The 20,667-nt window shown below is 44.2% G+C and overlaps 1 protein-coding gene across 7 annotated transcripts in view; it reads left to right on the top strand.

The window, feature by feature from the left end:
• NUP214 (nucleoporin 214) overlaps positions 1–20,667 on the top strand; it is a 79,650-nt gene that overhangs the window by 40,253 nt on the left and 18,730 nt on the right. For all 7 annotated transcript variants that reach the window (XM_082208087.1, XM_082208086.1, XM_082208082.1 and 4 more), the window contains 6 exons: positions 76–184; positions 3,618–3,693; positions 11,838–11,946; positions 15,319–15,424; positions 17,775–17,836; positions 18,750–20,504. In XM_082208087.1, the coding sequence (XP_082064213.1) occupies positions 76–184; positions 3,618–3,693; positions 11,838–11,946; positions 15,319–15,424; positions 17,775–17,836; positions 18,750–20,504 (2,217 nt within the window). The remainder of the gene's footprint in view (positions 1–75; positions 185–3,617; positions 3,694–11,837; positions 11,947–15,318; positions 15,425–17,774; positions 17,837–18,749; positions 20,505–20,667) is intronic.

Below are 20,667 nucleotides of genomic sequence, written 5' to 3'. Positions count from 1 at the left end.
TTAACCCCGTCTGGTTAATCATAGTCAGATTATTTTAACCATTAGCATGTCTCTTTATTATCATTATGTTTAAAGCTGCGAGTGCTTCCTTAACTGAATCAACTTTGAAGAATGTCCCTCAGGTGGTGAATGTGCGAGAACTCAAGAGTAATACCTCTCCTCCAGCTGTTTCTGCAATAATAGGGTAGGTAAACCCTTTAAATTTCCTGCTCACCTTTCAAATGTCTTGTTTTTGTTTAAGCCATGCTTGCAGGAAGGTTCAGCTGTCAGTAGGGCAGTGTAATTGTTTCAGAAAGGCAGTGGTGAGCCTCTGCTTGGGCTCCTGAAGCTGGTTGGCTTGTTTTTAAAGGAGCAAAGGGGCCATTGAGAAAGAAGAGGCTCTCTGTATTCCATGGTCTTGGCTTTCATCTTTAAAATAAAGTTTCTAGTCCCCTGGCCTTCCAAAATTAAATTGCGTGTTGATTTAGTGAACCGGAATGCAAATACAGGCATCCCCCACTTGAATGTGATTGACTTGCACATGGCCCATATACAATGTGCATGACCTGCCTAACAGCTGATGTGTGCTAGCACAGCCACCACTACTGCTTTTCCACTCATCCTCTAGCTTCCTTCCAGCTCTAGAGCTTCAATTCCAGTTGAAGTTGTATATTTGGTACAGTATTTTTGCTCTGGATTGGAGAGAGAGTGGCAGAGAGAGCATTTAATGGGAGTTTAGAGGTTGCTCCCTACTTAAAGCGATTTTCACTTATGCACACAAGGCTCCAGGACGTAACCCCCGCATAAATAGGGAGTTGCCTGTACATTCAACCTTCCTGAAGTCACATGGAGGATACAAGTTTCTGATTTTTATGTCCACCTCCTTCACCCCACCACCCCATCTTGCCAGTCCCAATTAAGCACGATAGCACCTGGCGCGTGTTTATCGCTTCAGAGCATCTCCAAACAAATCCCCAGCCAGATGGTCAAATATGCGTAGTTGTCTATACACTTGCTAATTTGGGAACAAAGTGCCTTATACCAGGTTAAACGGGTCCATGTAGCTCAGTATTGTCTCCATTTACGGGCAGCAGTTCTCCAGGATTTCAGACAGGGGTTTCTCACAGGCCTGCCTAGAGTTGTCTGGGATATTCGGCATGAAAAGCAGATTCTCTACCACTGAGCCATAGCTTCCCCCCCTCTCAGCTGCTGCTGCTGCTTCTTTGCAAATTGCCCCCTTTTTACGGTGTAAAAGACATCACCTGTCATTCCTTTATGTAAGTTGGCAATTGATTGGTATTCCATCCTGAAAGGTGAATTGGCCACATTTTGGTTTATGTCCCCTTCTTTTTGTTTGTCATTCACGAACTCCTTCCATTGTCTGCCTTTCACCCCACCTTTTTTCCTTTCCTTTCCTTTCCTTTTTTTAATTTATTTTTACAATGTGAAAAATTAACCTCCTTGCAAACTAGCATCAGATCTGCCTGCTTTTTTGGCCATCCGTCTGCTCTGTTTATTCCCTCTGCTACTGTGAAAAACATCTGCTCTGTCATATTGTGCTTGCCAGCCTGTCTTTTATATATATCCTGCTGGGATTTTGCACATGCTTTATCTGACGCCACTGATGGTGATGGTTACGTCTCATAATCCCAGCACATGGCTGGTTCAGGGGTTAAATATTAATTAGGAACATGATTACCCTAGGAACAGAGAGAGAGAGAGAGAGAGAGAGAACGAGAGGGAGAATGAGAACTGGTCAGGACATAGAAAGATGCTTTAAACTATGTCAGACCATTGATTCTATTCAGCTCAGTACTGTCTACACTGACCAGCAGCAGCTCTGCAGGATTTAAGGCATGGAGTCTTTTCCCAATCCTGCTTGGATGTATTAGGGATTGAACCTGGAACTGTCTGCATTTAAAGCGTATCCCCTACCATCAAGAAGAAGAATCTTTATTTGCATGGGCCACCAGCCATAGCAATAAGATAATAAAATAAAATACAATGTACCCAAGATAGAGGTAAAAACTTAACTATATAAAATACATTCTGGAGGTTTACATCAACAATCAAATAACAGATCTTATTCTAATTGCGCCTGATAATTTTTTTTGCAGTTTTTTCTATCACCTGGTTATCTTGGTCCGCTAGAAGAAAGGTCACAGTAGCAATGGTTAAGTGACCAAGTATGGACAATATTAGAGGGGTAATAACTTCACTCCTCAAATATTTATAAAGGGTGCAAGCTAGAAGCACATGAGCTACTGATTCAATACTGCCATCTCCACATTTGGCATAAGCTTTTTTCCAATGAAATTGCCTCTCAAGTAAAGCTGAAGACAGTGTAATTAATCTTGCATAAGTGAAAGCGCGCCTTTGTTTTGGAATTGTTAAATTTTGCAAATAGCGTGCCAACGAATCAAAATGACTAGGTGGAAAACAATCATACCATGGACAAAATTTCCTTATGCTCTACTACTACCATTTTCCAAATAGGTACACAGCTGTAACTGCCTTGTAACAGAGTTTGACCACTGACCCATCTATTTCAGTACTGTCTTCACTGACTAGCAGTGGCTCTCCAGGATTTCAAACCAGGGTGGAGATGCCAGGAATTGATTCATGGTATTGTCGGTGTGACAAAAAATAAAAGAACCTAGTCTATGTAAATGGAGGAGTGTGTTTGTGTGTATACACATATTCACACCAAAGGGGAATGCAGCACTTTCTCTGTGCATCCCCTACCCCCTCCTGGCTGTTGCTGCAAGCAAGCCCTCTGCAAACACTCTCACAAAAAGAATTCTCTTGGATCAGACCACAGGTCTTCTGCTATCAACAGGAACCAAGAAGAAGCCCACAAGCAGTGTAGAGGTGGGGGACTCATCTTGAGTGTGTTTGCCTTGCTGGGCTGTGCCCATGAACTCTGATAAACCTTTAAGCTTGCTTGTTTAGATGGAGGATAGAGAGGAGTGCATCAGTGTGTTTGTAGAAACTAGCCTACTGTACAAAAGTAAAAATTTACAATGATTGCTTCTCATACTTTTGCCTCTGGCCCCACCTCCTATTGGCATGTTGCCCCCAGAAGGGAATGCAGCCCTTGGAGAAAGGATGGGATAAAAATGGAATAAATATGAAAGCAGTAAAAAGGCTAGAGAATTCCCATCTCTGGTACGTCTGATTGAGTCTCTGCACTAGGGGACAAAATACCTCCTGAGATGTGTGCAAACCTGGTGGCCACCTACAAGAAACATCTGACCTCTGTAATTGCCAACAAAGGTTTTGCCACGAAGTACTAAGTCATCTTTTGCAAAGGGATCAAATACTTATTTCACTCATCATAATGCACATCAATCTCTGACTTCTGTCTTCTGGGCTTCTGGGGGTTTTCCTGTTGTTATTCTGTCTCTCACAGCTACAATAAACCTACCATTACAATTATGGACTGGTCATTTCTTCATCAGAGGGCAAACGGGCAAATTTAGCAGGGGATCAAATACTTTTCTCCCTCACTGTAGGAAATACTGAGCTATATGCACCCCAACAATCTGGCTCATTCAATGGCAGCCTCCTTTGTTCCTGTGTTTTGTTTGTTTGGTGGTTTGTCTGGCCTCTGAAATCTTTTCCTTTTCCTTTTCTAGGTCATCAGTTCCTCAGTCGGCTGCACAAGCTGTCCACCAAGTTCTGGCAACTGTAGCTACCAATCAAGTGAGCCAGGTATCACCCGTTCCTTGAAACTACTGTTTCTTTATAGACCTTCTTTATAGAGGCCAGAGTTTTTGCTAAGCTAGCTCAGTACTTGAGCACTTACTTTGCATGCAGTAAACCTCAAATTCAATCCCTGGCATCTCCAGTTAAGGCTGGGAGAGACTCCCTAGCCTGAAACAGCTGGAGAGCCACTGCAAGTCAGTGTAGGTAATACCGAGCCAAATGGACCTAAACATCTGACTTGGTACATAAGTTTAGCTTCTTATGTCCAGTCCCATATGACACCACTGTTGAAACATTAGCACTAGCTGTCCCTCTACTACCAAGCCAGGTTCAAGGTCCATGTAATCATTTACAAAGCCCTGAACTGCATAGATCCAAGATACTGCCTAATAATCCTTTATATCCCAGCTTGATCACTGAGATCATCTGCAGGAGTGTGTCTGGTCATACCCCAAGCTGGTGAGGTTTGTTTGATGACAACAAGAAACCAAGCGTTTAGTGTCATCGGCCCAGTCCTGTGGAACACTCTGCCACTGGAGATTCAGTGGACATCTTCTGTGCCAACTTTTAAATGCCAACATTAAATAAGTTGGAGTTCTTGTTATTAAATATACCAAGAAAAAAGCACACCAAGAACTCGGGCCAATATAAGTTTCAATAGTGGGAGTGGTCTCTACTCACAATTCAATAGTCAATAGAAACAAAAACTAATCCATTCAAAAGTATGTATTATAATGAAGATTACAAACTCTAACAGAGATTACAAACTCAAATTCAAAGAGATCTGTATAAAACAATAATTCGTTACAAAGATTTTCTCCTTTTCACTCGACAATAATGTTGATCCTTATAATTTATCAGCTTGCAGATGGAGACTCAGTTTCAATCACTGAGCAGAAGTCAGTTTTTAAATGCCTGCTGCTAACTATTCTATTCCACCAGGCCTATTCAGGTGACTAATAGTATATTGTTAGGGAAATATTAGGGCTCAAGTCCAATACTCTGGGCTCAGCCCTTCTCACACACATTTCCATTTCCATTTTATACGGTCATACCTCATGTTGCGTCTGCTTCAGGTTAAGTGCTTTCATGTTACGTTCCATGGCAACCCGGAAGTACTGGAATGGGTTACTTCTGGGTTTCATCTCTCGCGCATGCACAAAAGCGCTAAATTGCGCCTTGCGCAGACACGATGCTTCGGCTTGCGTCAGTTCCGTGTTATGGATGGGCCTCTGGAACGGATCCCATCCATAATACGAGGTTCCACTGTAATTTCAGTAATTATCCAACAATCCCTCCCTTTGTTCAGAAAAAAACCCTTACCTTTGCTTTGGAATTCATAATTCTCCTTTAAACTTAAATTTTTTCATTTTCGTTTTTTGGCTTTCTGCTTCATTTTTCTTTCAACTTATGTGCACACAGCATTCATGGCACATGCTTAATGCAGCATGAGCATAATTCTTTAACACCTTCTCTACAATACCGTATTTACTTGCCAACATTACAGTCTTAGTTACATCCTTCTGATGCCCTTTGTAGCTCTAGAGATCACACACACAACAAGCAATAATAACAGTATGACAAGTAAGCCTAGGATGTTGTACTCAAAATACTACAGTAGAACTATAAGCAATTCAAACCAGGGGCTATAGAATAGAGTCTGAATCAGATATTTCAGTCCCAAAGGTTTTCTGAAGGCATGTAGCCCTGTGAGGAAGAATCATAAAATTATACAATTGCAGAGGATCCTGAGGATCATCTAGTCCAATCCCCTGCAATGCAGCAATATTCAGCTATGCAGGAATATGCAGCTTCCCCATATGGGGATTGAACCTACAGCCTTGGCGTTTTCAGCACCATTCTCTAACCAATTGAGAAGAAACGCACAAAACAGAATGAGAACCAAGGATTGCTCTTTTCAGGCCCAAAAAATTGTCTGAAGGATGACAGTCCTTGTTCTCTAAATCAATCCATGTGGTTGGGCATCCTAAGGAGAAAGCAAGGCATGCAAAGAATGGGCTTGCCCCTTCCTCTCAGGTGGTAGGAATGGTATGACCCACACAAGCTGATCTGAACACACATCTGTGGTGTTCAGATAAGTGTTGTTATGCTCCTGCTCCTCTTCTTTTCCACTGGGGAATCGGGTTTGAAGGATCTATGTCCCTGGCCTCCGGGATCAAGTCGTAGTTGTCTTGAGGCCATCAGGAGGATGCACCTTTTTACATCAGGCTGGGGCTTGTGGCGCTTGGCAGCAGCATGGGAAGTGAGGAGCACTTGCAACAGTCCAGTTTCAGGGTGCAAGGGAACATAGATCCAGTCTCCAGGTTCCAATGACAAAGATCCTTCAGTGGTTCCAGGAGGGTTCCCACCCCCTTTGGATAGAGAAATCTCTGTGCCCTCATTACTATCCCACTTTTCAGACACCTGTAGTTTGAAGACATAGCAGGAGACTAAAAGCAGAGTTCATCAGGGGCTTTCAAGAGAGTCCAATTCATTCCACAAGCCTCGCTAGTTAGCATTAGGCTTATGAGACTTTTCAATGGCAAGAATAGGCCCATTAGCAGCAAGCTAGTCTTCACTCTTTGTAGTGGCAAAGCCTCTTCCACCACTGGCAGTTTTCTAGCCTGTGTACCCTGTCCCTTTTTGACAAAATTATTGGCCTAATGTTTCTTACAAATATGTTAGTGGTTGCCTCTGTATTAGCTTTAAAACAAGGAGAACCTAATCCAGTTTTTAGCAGCCACAGGTGCTGCTTCTGTTCATTCCTCCCTCCTTTTTGTGTGTGTAAAACCCATTCCTGCCCGCAGGCTGTCTTGCCAGAGTGGTGCATGCTCTAGTTATCTCCCGCTTGGACTACTGCAATGTGCTCTATGTGGGGCTACCTTTGAAGGTGACCCAGAAACTACAACTAATCCAGAATGCGGCAGCTAGACTGGTGACTGGGAGCGGCTGCCGGGACCACATAACACTGGTCTTGAAAGACCTACATTGGCTCCCAATACGTTTCCGAGCACAATTCAAAGTGTTGGTGCTGACCCTGAAAGCCCTAAATGGCCTTGGTCCAGTATATCTGAAGGAGCGTCTCCACCCCCATTGTTCTACCCGGACACTGAGGTCCAGCACCGAGGGCCTTCTGGCGGTTCTCTCACTGCGAGAAGCCAGGTTACAGGGAACAAGGCAGAGGGACTTCTCGGTAGTGGCGCCTTCCCTGTGGAACGCCCTCCCACCAGATGTCTAAAGAGAAAAATAACTACCAAACTTTTAGAAGACATCTGAAGGCAGCCCTGTTTAGGGAAGCTTTCAATGTTTAATAGGTTATTGTATTTTAGTGTTTTGTTGGAAGCCACCCAGAGTGGCTGGGGAAACCCAACCAGATGGGTGGCATGTAAATATTATTATTATTATTACTACTACTACTACTACTACTATTACTATTATTTCACAAAGCAAAACAACTTCTGGCTCTTCTGTCCTGATGGCAGTGCAATTGCTAAAGCTGAACTATTCTTATAAACAAGACTAGCTATCTGCAGAGCTCTGAAGGGCAGAATGTAAGTTTTTCCATTTAAAAGAGTTAAAACACAGGCAGGTTACCAAATGCACGACTTATCCTTAATGCTGCTGCTTAGAATTGCCACCTTATAATTGTGAATGGGGAAACCCAGCCAGATGGCTGAGGTGATGATAATAATAATAATAATAATAATAATAATAATAATAATAAAATTTTTAAAGGTATAAGTGAGAGCAGCAGGTCGTAACAGTTAAAAAGTAATAAAATAATAAAGAAAATACAAAGCAAAAGGCAAAGGTTAATAATACAAAATGAAAGTAAGCTACTTGTTGCCAAAGTTGTTTAAAACTATGACGAAGGAAGAGGACATCTCCCTGCCAGTCGCTTGCTTCCTAGCACAGTGTAAGTCAAAAGCTGCAAGATAGCATAAAGCAGTCAGGGAGGAGTTTGGTATAGAAGAAGGGAGGCAAATTGTGAACCCTCCTTTTTTCTTCAAACTGAAAGGCACAGGAAAACTTCAGGATAACGTAAGTAAGAAAACTCAAGCCTCAGAGCTTATTTAAATTTATTGTGTATTATAACCATGATCAGATTAATTCTGTTTTCAAACCCTTAAAAGCAATCCATATGTCACAATCCAGGTTGGGAAATGGGACCGAATAGTGGCATAATTTTGCGGAGATATGCCAATTTTCTCCCATTGTTTCAACTGCCTTTCGTAAGCCCCATGAGCAAGGGTTTTTAATGCTCAGTCTCTTACAGACTGCACAAACTCAAGCTTTCTTTAATTTTAATTTTTCATTTTCACCTTTTACATATATTTTTAACAAGAAAAACAAAGTATTTACAAATCTAATTTACCTTCCCCTTGACTTCCCTCCCCTCCTTTCTGTGGTTACTTATTCTATATCTTTTTATTACTGCATATCCAATTCAAATATATTCATTTTCCCTTATCTTCCACCTAATTATCTCTTACTGCATGTGTTTATATCAGTCCCACTAATGTTTTGATTTTTTACAGTATATCTTCAAATAATAAAATTTTCCCACTCTATTTTTAAAAGTCTTTCTTCTTGATTTCTTATTCTTCTGGTGAGTTTCACTATTTCTGCATACTCCATTAATTTTAATTGCCAATCTTCTTTTATAGGAACTGTTTCTTCTTCCATCTGCAGGCATAAATCATTCAAGCAGTTGGGGTAGCATACATAAACTTTTTCCCCCTGTCCCCTGGGTACTTCTCCATCAGTTATACCTGAAATAAAAACTGCTGGTTTTTTCACAAAAGTTATCTTCATCATTTTTTAAAACTCATTATAAATCATTTCCCAGAAAGCTTCTTTCTTTCTTTCTTTCTTTCTTTCTTTTTAAAGTTATGTATTGGCATTCATAGATAAACAAAAATACATACCAATTGCAAAGTATCTTTCTTTAATATACTAAAAGAGCTACTTAGTCTAAAAAAGAACAGTTAGAAAGAAGAAAAGAGAAGAGGACAGACTTAGAGAGAAAGTAAGAGAAAAGGGAAAGAGAGAAAAAAACTAAAGAAATGTAGAAAAGAGTAAAATAACTTCCAGTTCTTTGTCCTGCAGCTTCATATGATATTCATTTGTTAAATCCAACCATTCTGTGTTCAGTAAACCACTGTTTCTATCTTCAAATCCTGATATTACAGTTCAGTTTCCTTAAGGTTGCCATATTTCAGAAAGTAAAAACAAGGATACCCCGAAAGTTGTGTTGCTTTTTGTTTTTTAAAAAAGGAAACCCCCAAAATTGTTGAGCTTCTCTTCCCCACCCCACCCCCGACGAACTACAAAACACCACATTTCAGAAATCTTCCACCTGCCCCCCCAGACATCAATTCCACCTTTGAAATTCTCGTAATGTCCAGGAAAATCCAGCTATATGGCTACCCTAATTTTCTTACCATGCAAATTTCTGACAAATGTCAAGAACATTTCTCTCTCTCTAATTAAGCATGTTAACTTTGCTATCTCAGCCAGATCCAATAATTTTATCAGCCATTCTCCTATAGTGGGTAATGCTGTATCTCCCCATCTTTATTCGTAAAGCACACTTGCTGCTGTAATCATATATTGGAGTAATCTTCCACAATCTTGTTCTAATTGTGTATCCATTAGCTCTAAGAGGAAAAGTTCTGGCTTAAATTGAATATTAGCCTTTTAAAATCTGCTGTATATATGCATGTATGTATGTATATATGTTTGTGCAGCCAATATTTTTAAGCTTTTTTACATGTCCACTGGCATGATAAAAATGTCCCTTCATGTTCTTGGCATTTCCAGCAAACGTTTGAAACATTTTTATGAATTCTGAATAGTTTCTCAGGAGTTAAATACCAAATATTATTTTATAAAAATTCTCTTTAAGATTGTAACACAATGTCATTTTTAAACCCCTTAGTTCACATATGTTCCCACTTTTCAAAGGGTCTTTATTTAAAAAAAATACTTGGTTACGTACATACATTTTCTCAATCTTCAGATCTTAAAGTCCTTTCTACAGATCCATCATATCTGATATGAGGTGGGGAAAGAGTAGGGGGTGGTAGACTTTCATTCTTTTACATAGTGTATGTGCAAGATTTCTGTGTTCGTGTCACTTGGGTAGGTTCTCTTTTTATTCACTTACTAGTTTTCATTGGAATTGAGAGAGATTGTGGGGCCTAGGGCATGGTTGGTTTCCTCCAGTTGGCTGCACTGAGTTTTGCTGGCATCTGTATGAAAGGGAGGGGTTGTTGGGTCAAGTTAGCCATATTGATTCTTATGCTATCAGTGCATTCTTGTTGTTGTCTTCTTGGGCTGTGTGTGTAATAAAGGGGAGCCACACCAGGGTGAAGGCATCGTCTTTTTATTTGTGCCCGTGTTATTTTCGGTTTGTTGGTTAGCTTTTCTAGTAAGGGTGTTTCCCATACAGTTTGGTGCTGGAGGTCCATGTTCACTTTGCCTATCATCTGTTTTCTGTGAAAAGCTTGTGGTGAAATATATACGGGTGTCTTTTGGCACAACCTAGGTATGCATGTATCCCAAATTCTAGCAAACACAAGCTCTCAAATTCCTTGACTCAGGCTGCAAAAAAATTATTTACTCAGAGAAGTCCCACACATGACAGAGAACACAAATACCACACACACACACACCACTATGTCCAAGGTTTGTCTCAAGAGGTAACAGACAGCAGCTTAGGTTCCTTGACCAACACCATGTTTTTCCAGGACCAGAGTAGACACGATTACAAGTTAGGGAGGGGGACCAAGACACCTGGACTTTGCAGTCTGCTGAAGACTAGTCATTCAAGTTTCATGATTTCAAGACCTACAGCCACAAACAATATGCTTATGGACTTCCTAATGTTGGTGAACTGTGGCTCCCATCAGCCCCTGCACCTCGCATGGTCAATGGCCAGGAATGATGGGAGTTCTCACTCAGCATTGTCTGGAGGGGATTCCTAAACTTTGGTTTACCAATTACAAAGGTGATATTGGCACAGCTTTAGGGCATGATAGCTTCTTGCTGAGGCCTAATAAATGGTAACATGATACCATTTCAGGTGCACTTCAGAGGACATTGCACCAGTTCAGGGAACAATGCAGGTAGCATTTTGGGAGATTGAACTGCAGAGGAGCCCACTACCTCTTTCAGGCTTCTTCTTCTTCTTCTTCTTCTTCTTCTTCTTCTTCTTCTTCTCCTTCTTCTTCTTCTTCTCCTCCTCCTCCTCCTCCTCCTCCTCCTCCTCTTCCTCCTCCTCTATCCCATCTTGTCCCCAGAACTGGGACTCAAGCTGGCTCACAGAGGTTAAAACAAACATGGATTAAACACAGATTGCTAAAAACATGTAAGATAATAGTTAAAATGTAATGAAGCTACAATAGAATTAAAATGATGTAAAAACAAGTCTGTTATGAGGACTGGCTGCTAACTCCTTTTAGCTGAGGGAGTCAGCCAAGACAACACCATCTGGACTGGATGGTCCAGGAGTGGTTGGAGGGCACACTGCCTCACCAGGGTGCTGCCTCTTATTCCTTGATCCACCTCTGAGCTGCATGGCTGATGGTGCCCCAAGAACATGGCACATTAAGCCTTCCAACCTTTGCATTCTGAAAGGGCTGTTACTTACTGCCTTCTCCCTGACACACAAGCTTTCTATGTGCAATGAGGTTTAGTTGTTGGTGGTTGTTTTGCATTCAAGCATATTTACCTGCTTGTAGTCTGAAGTGGGTAAGACCAAGCAGCAGATGTGCCAAGCTGAACATGCGTAGGATTTCCTAACTTTGCCTTGGGGCAGATTCTCTGTGTGTCTGCTAAGGACATGTTTCTTCTGCCCTTGCATGGTGCCTCCTCTTTTTCACGGGGACTGCAGACAGGCAACTCCCCATTTGGGGGGGGGTGTTCCAGGTCACTGTGTGTGTCAGCCCATTATTCCCCAACCCTGTTCCACCCTGTCCCTTCCAGGGGGTGTCGGTAGTCGCGCATCAATCAGATATGCACAAAATGGTCACTGCCTGTAGTTATTTCTTGTCCTAGAGCGCACCATCTCTCAAGCCCTTATCCTTCCTTGCATGCTTCTTGGCCTAACTACTATTGTGTTTTGTTTTGTTTTGTTTTTGTTTTAGGGACCTTCACCAAGCTCACTTAAGATGCAGTCTCCACCCAACTCTTCTTCCGTGGCAAGTGTCACCATGGCATCTACCGGCCAGCCATCAGCTGGCAAAAAGAGCACAGGTCAGTTTATGCTGCAGCTGTTGTTGTTCAAATTGATATCCTTACCCTTCTCCTAAAGGCACCCAGAGCACCAAAAACACAAGATAAACTGTCTAAACACAGTTCTTAAGCAGAGGCAAACTGGGAAAGATCTGTACGCAGAAGGCTTGTGGGAAGAAGACGATCTTCAGTAGGTTCCAAAAGACACTGGAGATGGCACCTGCCTTAATATTTAAAGGGAGGGGAACCCAAAGAGTAGGAAACCAGTGCTAGGCCTACTCATAGTAGACCCGTTGTAGTTAATGGATGTGACTAATTCAGATCCATTAATTTCAGTGAGTCTACTCTGACAGGTAAAGCTTGGTTACAACCCAGAGCGAGAAGCAGAAAGCACCAGAGGATCCACCATCTCTGCTTCTAATAGTAAACTTGATTGTTGAGAGATGATGGGACTGTAGCCAAAGTAGAGCCACCAACAAACAAGAACCTGAGGGGCTGGCCCTCTATAGCTTACAGAAGTACAAGAAAACCAACCAAAAATAGCCCAATATGGACTGAGCATGCACAGTGGCCAATGCTGAGTGCCTTAGGAGAAAAACAGGAAAAATGGGGGGGGGGGTAAGAATGGAATGGAGTAACCTGGGGAAGGGTATGAGCTGGCTGGCCGGCAGAAGGAATGGAAGTGTTCCACCCACCAGTGGTTCATTGCAGGTCCCGTCCCAACAGTGTAACATAGAGTGCTTATCTGTTCAGAAATGGCATTTCCCCAAAACTGATCGTAATTTCAACACACTTGCAGGGCTACTTAGTTAAGCAGAAATGTAGAAGCTTGATTTCAGAATGTCTACCCTGAGTATTGTTGCGGGGCCAGAAAATTGCAGACAGAGGGGGAAAGAAGAGGGACTTGGCCTGCTCAAGGCAATTATGATGTACCATGGAGTAAAAGTATCCCAATTGCAACAAATAGTGAAATTGAGCCAGGTAGATACAGTATCCAGCTAAGTTATACTCAGGGTAGACATTCTGAAATCAATGTACCCAAGTCAGTCATGTCCCATCATTTTCAATGGGTCCACTCTGAGTAGAACTAACATTGGGTGCTGCCAGCTAACAAGATCTGAAGTGACTAGGAGCAAGAACTTAGGGCTGTAGTGGCATAAGCTCAATGAAGACATCAGCCACCAGGGTGTAGTAGCCATTGAAAGAGCTGGTTCCAGGATCTTTAGGAACAGGATTAGGGATGAAACTGACAGTGTTGTAATGTCATTATACAAATCAGTGGTGCAACCACCAACAGGAATCATGTGTACAGTTCTGGGCATTCAAGTCTGCTGTGCAGGGATTGTGACTTTCTGGCTACATAAATAGGTAATGACACTTAAAACCTGAAATGCTGGCAACCATGGGGTGAAGATTTATTTATTTTTAAGTCTTTCTGGATCCAATTTCATCCAGCCTTCTTTCTCCAGTGGAGCTCAGTCAGGTGCTTCTGTGAGGCTCACAAGTGGAACGTGAAAGCAACAGACCTCATCCCCCATCAGAAATGACATTTTTATTTTTATTTTAACAAATAGTACAGATTTAAATCATGAGCAAGCTGGAAATGTTGGGTATTGAATCCTACAGCACCTTCCTTGCCTTTTAAAATAATTATGGTTATTGTTTTTTAAAAATATTTTTTCCTTGTTTACAGCACTAGTCCTACTCAAGAGCAGGCCCACTAAAACTACTGGACCCAAGTTAATCATGCCCCTTAATTTCAGTGGGTCTGCTCTCAGCATGCCCCTTTCTTTGGAATTTTAACAGAAAAATATTGCTGTATAAACACATCAATATAAGCAGTCCCAAAACAGGTATCTAAACAAAATTGAGTAAGTGTAAGCATATATTCATGGCAGTGAGATCCTTGAGCCGCTGAGTGATAAACTATTCATCTTTCCAGCCTTGCAGTGTAAGTCTCTTAGCCAATGCAAGAGTTTGCAGAACCCACTCTTGCCGCATTTTGAACATTTGTTGTTATGGTGACACTTTCGAGAGATGTTTGCCCAAGGTCTCTTGATAGCTTTTGTATGCAGTTAAATAAATAAAAATACACAGTGCTATTACCTCTTGGGAGGTAGTGGCTGTCAGCCTCCCTGTTCATCACCCCTCCTTCCAGTGCATACGCAATCCAGACTGATTCTTGCTTTGGTTAGGTAACCACTCAAACTGAAATCATTTTTATTACCGGCATTGGCAATACTTTTTTGTCGTGCAAGGAAGGAACCTGCAAACAGCCCTGAAAAAGGGGGTTGGTGCGATTCTGGGGTGGGGTGTGTGGGGATTCAGGCCAAACGCTGTTAGCAACCCGGAATTGGAAACCATGGTCAGACCATGTTTTTCAGTTCTGAAGGCTGGTTACGGTTTATGTGAACTTAGGAGTTGGGAACATATGAGCCAGGTTGCTGGATCAGGCCAAAGGGTGGGGGTGGGGCATCTAGTCCAGCATCCTTTCCCTACAGTGGCCAACCTGGTATTCACAAGCATGCTGACTCTGACAATAGAGGGTAGAGCATAGGTTTTGTGACTGGTGTCACTGATAGCCTTATCTATGAACTTTCCTCCCTGCAAGGGATACATTTGTTTGTGGGGTAATCCATCAAGGGCTCCATGCGGGGGGGGGGGCAGGAGAGAAGGTATTGGGCCAGGACCATAGCCAAATTTGGGGCAGAGCCACACCATCCTTTCTCTCACCACGCCAACATTCGTTCATTCTGTTTCCCATATACTGTTTATTGATTCATTCATTGATTCATTCCTTCTCCCTCCCCCCCCCCTCTTCTCACAACACTTACACACACTTCACACCATTCATGCATTCACCCCCTTTATAACTTCTCTAAAGTATTGTCTCTCACACATGAATACATGTTCATATTTCCAGTGGGGATGGAGTCGGAGCGGTGCAAAGGCTTGCTAAGCTGATACATTTATGGAAAGCTGCTTGATCTGCTTATTGGAGCTCAGTCATATAATCTCTCCCTCTGCCCCCACCCACTCAGTGCCAGTTTTCAGAGCTCTCTGCCCAGAATTTGTTGTCTTAGGCTAGAGTGTTTTTAGCTCCTCTATCATTACTTGTCTTGAGGAAAGGGAGAGGGCTTCTTATGGCCCATTCCAGCTTGGGAGGTAACACAGCAAGTCCCAGGAAGAGCCCATAACTCAGTGGCAGAGCATGTGCTTTGCACGCAGAATGTTCCTACTTCATCTTAAAATAATTGGATGAAAGGTGGGGTATTAAACATAGTAACTCAAAAAGACTTGTCCTGGGAAAGCTGACAGTGCAATGTCTCTCCCCCTCTCCCTCCCCTCTATCTATGGTGTGTATATAACTCTGTGCTGTGTTTACAATCCCAGGGCAAGGCCCTCAGAAGATATCAGCATCCGTGACTTCTGCTGCTGCTGCACCCACTCCATCAACAGTTGCCCAGTTCAACAAAGCGTTCACATTTACCACCTCTGTGTATGTATGGACGTCTTTCTGCTTCCGTTTCTTTGATGTCCCTTGGTAGCACTAATGTTATGAACAGCCAGGCACATGATCACTTTACAGAGGGTCGGTGTAATGCGGTGGTTATATTCCTGAGAGGTGTGTTAGGCTGAGCGATGAAGGCCACCCTGGCCTCTTAGTTCGAGTCTTGGTTAAAAAGAGAGGCCAACGTGGTGTCCTCTAGCTGTTTGGGATTAGAGCTTCCATCAGCCCCATGCTGGTAGGAGTCGTAGTCCAAAACAGGTGGAGAGCACCTGATTGGTAAAAGGCTGCATTTGACTATTACAGGGGTGGCCAACTCCCAAGAGACTGCAATCTACTCACAGAGTTAAAAACTGGCAGTGATCTACCCCCTTTTTGGGGGGTTCAGGTCAAAGTTGTTGAGTTTTTTCAGGGAGGAGGTTAAATGTTGAGCTTTTTTAAGGGGAGCCACGGTTGTTCAGCTTCTTTGTGGGGAGCCAGTGATCTACCAGTGATCTACCACAAACATCCAGTGATCTACCGATAGATCACAATCTACCTGTTGGACATGCCTGGACTGTTAGATTGAGGACCCAGGGAATAACCTTCAGGACTACCTAGCAGGATTGTTGTGAGATTAAAACAGGAGAGTCATTGCTGTCACCTTGAGCTCCACGGAGCAAATATGGGGTGCAAGACCGGAGCCCTCACCCCACTTGGGAATAAGCACAATGAAATCCAGTGCTTCAGAATAGGCATGGCCAGGTTTGCACCCTATGTGCACTGCGTGGGAGGTGGAGATGAAGCTCAAGTGAACTGTTGTAGGGGAGGGTACAACAACCTGCCTTCTATCCTGGTTTGGCTGCCCTTGGCTCTTGTTGACAAGGGTTCAGAAGAACACAAAACCCCCACAAACACACAAAATTCTATCTCATTACCAGCCACCAACAGAATTCTTGGCAATATTTGTAAGCCGATTTCTCTGTAATGGCACTAGCCCTAACGATAGTCCTTTTGCTAGGACAGAAATTGTATGTCTCACAGTGTTTTGGTCAACCTGCCAGTAACCACTGGTGTGCGTTGAGACTGGTGGGTTTGGGAGGTCAGGAGCCCAACAGCAGGCGGCACCAGAGCCAATGACAGGCAGAGCCAGCTAAGTCCTCCCAGCTGAGTTCTGCAAGGGGCAACGCTGATTTGATTTGATTTATTGTATTTCTATGCCGCTTTCCATTCAAATGAATCCCAAAGTGGCTTACAAACAATAAACAACAATAACAGAACACAGGTGGGGGCTGATTGAAGTCAGTAGGGCAGTACCTCATTTGCCCATGCTAGTCTCCCCTGCAACCTGCAGCACTGGATATATAAAATAAAATATAAAATCAAAAGCATTCATGCAGATCCAGGCACAGAAACTGAAATGCAGCCATGGAGGGGCTGAATTTGAGAGCATGGAAGCTGAAAAAGATGCAGTGGCCCAGTTAGCCATAACGTAGCTTTTATGGCTTGGGAGGGAAAGCCTGTAATCTATACTCATGGAGGTGACTAAATCGTCCTTTTGCCATCTGGAGGCTTCAGTTGCATAAGCAGTCACATGGAGAAGGTCGCCATGGGGTAGGCAGTTCTCATTCCATCACATTATAATCAGACCTGGGGAACAACCATTTAGATCAGGGTTGCGGTTGCTGAACTACAATTCCCACCAGCCTTTGCAGCCAGCATGGCCAATAGCCAGGGTTGATCAGAATTATAGTTCACCAAAATCCTCTCCCACCCCTGATTCAGATGGGAAGGGGTCACGGGGGATTAGGAACCCAGGCTCCCATGTGTGAATTAGGAGAAGCTGAAATTCTGCACTGTGCATGTGTTCTGCAAATTAAGTAACCATGCACATGTTTAATTTATATATGGAGGGGTCGTTCAGCGAACACTTTCATCTTGTCATGCAGTTCAGGTAGAATAGCTCATCATCTCATTGCTTTTAGGGAAAAGCCTGTGTTATGAAAACCTGAAAATAAATGGAGAGAAAGGTGGCACAGTTGTTAAACAGGACTCTCTTTTTAAGAAATTATTATGATGACTAGATCTGTTTGGCCACTCACTGACGCATACTTGGGTGGCATATAGAGCCACAAAAAAACAAAAAGCAACACAGTGTTAAATAGACAATGCATAGTGCAGGTAGGTAGTGAACTATTGGCATCCTACCAAACTATACTTCCCATTAGTGAGAGCCATGATGTTTAACTGGAACAAATATGTAGTGTATACACGTGTACCGTCTTCCCTCCCCGCAAACCTTCTGCTTCCCTTCTTGAAAAGGCCAAATATTGTACATTAATGTTTTTGTTTTGTCTTCTAGACCTGAAGCTAACCTTGATGCAATTCTCACCTCTCTTGCAACATCTGTCCCTCCAGTAGAAGGTGAGTTTTTGTTTTAAAATGGGGTGTGCATTTTGAAGAGAATGTGGCCCTCAGGCTGGGGGGGGGGAAACAACTTCTCTAGTCCTGCTGGTACAGCCACAACTCCTTCCTTCTCTAATCAAGGGATAAGGAACCTTTAGCCCTCCAGATGTTGCTGAACCACAGGTCCCATCAGGCCCAGCAAGCATGTCCATAGCAGTCAGGGATGATAAAGCTCAACAGCATCTGATGGCCTTTTTCTTAACTGGGTATGCTGGAGGTTGAACCTAGGCTCTTCTGCATGCAAAGAATATGCTCTACCTCTAAGCTCTGCCACTAAACATAAACCTCCCTGGATATATGCAGTAGGAAAGGAGTGTTATTTAGTCATTTAGTCATGTCCGACTCTTCATGACCCCATGGACCAGAGCACGCCAGGCACTCCTGTCTTCAGGAAAGGAGTAAACTGAAGCAAATGTTTCAAGAGATTGGGAATACCTGGTTGACTTGATCTATAGCTGCAGTTTGCCAGAAGTTGGTGAGTGGTTTATGTAACAGACTGTGGAACTGATGGTCTGGAAGAGGAGGGGGGAAAGGTTTTTGAGGTTAAACCAAACAATACACAACTCAACAAACTAAGCAGAGGGACATAGGAAGCTGCCTTTGATTGAGTTGAGCTGTTAGGGTCCACCTAGCATGGTATTGTCTGCACTGAGTGGCAGTGACTCTCCAGTGATTGAGGCAGAGTTTCTCCCAGCCCTGCCTGGTGATGCTGATTGGGATTGAACCTAGAACCTTCTGCAGGCAAAACAGATGATCTATCTCTGAGATATGAATTCTAGGGTTTATGCTGCTTTGGAGCTGGGTGGTAGTGATCAGTGAACCTTACCTTTGAAATTTATTTGCTTTGTGTCTTTCTCTTGTGCCTTGGCAGCAATACCTTCTCCTCCAAAACAGCTGAGCCAGCCTGATGCCTTTCCCCTTTCCGGGAACGTGAAATTTGGAACCCCTCTGGAGAGCTCTTTCACTTTTGGGTCCGCAAAACCGTCCAGTCTTCCAGGAGTCCCCACGACAAGCAGTGGCTCAGGAGATCCAAGCCCAGCAAACAGCCAGGTGACCTCAGCCCCTGTGGCCTCCGTCCCTTTCTCAACCTCTGGGAAACTGGAAGGGCTTCCATTAAAACAAGGAGATCACCTCTTCCAGGGCACCGCTGCTGGGGAGACCCTTGGGAGTTTCTCTGGGTTAAGAGTCGGTCAAGCTGATGAGAATTCCAAGGCTGCCACTACCAAACAGCCTCCACCTGTTAATGCCACAGGAGGACAGCAAGCAAAAGCGAGCACAATACCTTCTGGGTTTACTCTTGGAAGCTCTTTGCAGGTCAGCAAATCAACAGAGGTGGCTGCCTCTGTGATGACAAACAGCTTAACATCAACGTCTGGCAGCACCATCTTCAGCAATGTCCAATTGGTCAACACAGGGTCTCCTGCTCTCTTTGGAGCGCCTGCAGGAGGTGCCAAGTCAACTTTTGCACTTGGGATTCAGCCAGCAAATGCCGCAGCAGCAACACCCTCTTCTGCACCGGCGGCAAACGCTACTCTGTCATTCGGAAGTCTGTTGAGTTCAGCTCCAACTGCTGTGGGCACCACACCAACAGGTAAAGGAGAGGAAGATGCCAGAACCTCCCCAGGCCCTGAAAAGCTGCCTCAGAGTGATGCCAGCAAGCTTGGAGCAATGCAGCTGCTGCCCCAGCCCCAGGTCCATACTCCAGAACCTCCTCGAGATCCTCCTGCTCTGGCCACACCTTCGTTGGAAGAGGTGGATGCAATCAGTCTTGCTGTGGCAGCAGCGGGAACAGTAGCACCTGCCAAAGAAGCCGTTCCCACCACTTCTCCTACTGATTCAAAGGCTGAGGTGGTTTCTGTGGCAACATCTCTGGACCAGCACACTCCAGCAACCTTGCCTTCAGCAAGCATGGCCTCTCAGCCTGCCGAAGTGACCAGAGCGCTTCCAGCTTCCTGTAGCCCAAGTGTGTCCATCCAGGCCCCGGCCACTGGCACCTCTGCGTTCACAGCCAATGTCTCAGCCCCTTCTGTGTTTGCACAGCCCCCTGCCACCTGCTCTTCCGGCTCAGCCTTCAGCCAACCTGCAATTGAGGCATTGGTGACCCCTTCCATGCCCCCCATCTTCGGCCAGCTTTCTGCAGTGCCGCCTTCTCCATTTAACCAACCCCCTGCCACCCCACCACCATCCACCTCCACCATCACCACACAGGCAGCAACTCCTGGGTTCAGTACATCAGCTTTTGGTGGTGCCACCACCTCCACAGGCTTTGCTCAGCCAGCCTTTGGCCAAGCCCCCACCTTCGGCCAGCCAGCCAGCACATCCAGTGGGTTCACCTTCAACCAGGCAGCCTTTGGGGCTGCTCCTGCATTTGGGCAGATGGCTTCTTCCACCACCCCTGCATCCAGCAGTGGGAGCGTCTTCGGGGCACCATCCAGCACAAGCACCACCAGCTCCTTCACTTTCGGACAGCCTGCGGCCACTGCAGGCACCAGCCTCTTTGGCCAAAGCAGCACCCCTGCTTTTGGGCAGAGCTCCAGCTTCGGGCAGGGGGCATCCATCTTTGGGGGTGCAGCCGCTGCCACCACCCCAACATCTTCGGCTGGATTCAGTTTCTGTCAAGCTTCAGGTAAGAAGGCATGTGCAGGGACCAAGGGGTAGTGGGTTAAGCGGGAGAGGAAAGAGCCATAGCTCAGTGGCAGAGGGACTGCCTTGCATGCAGATGGTCTCAGCTTCAGTACCTACAATCTCCATGTTGGGTCAGGAGAGACGATGAGACTCAGTGTGGACAA

This window comes from Podarcis vaucheri (assembly GCF_965113315.1).
Source record: "Podarcis vaucheri genome assembly, chromosome: Z".
NCBI lineage: Eukaryota > Metazoa > Chordata > Lepidosauria > Squamata > Lacertidae > Podarcis > Podarcis vaucheri.
This window is presented reverse-complemented; position numbering and strand designations above follow the sequence as displayed.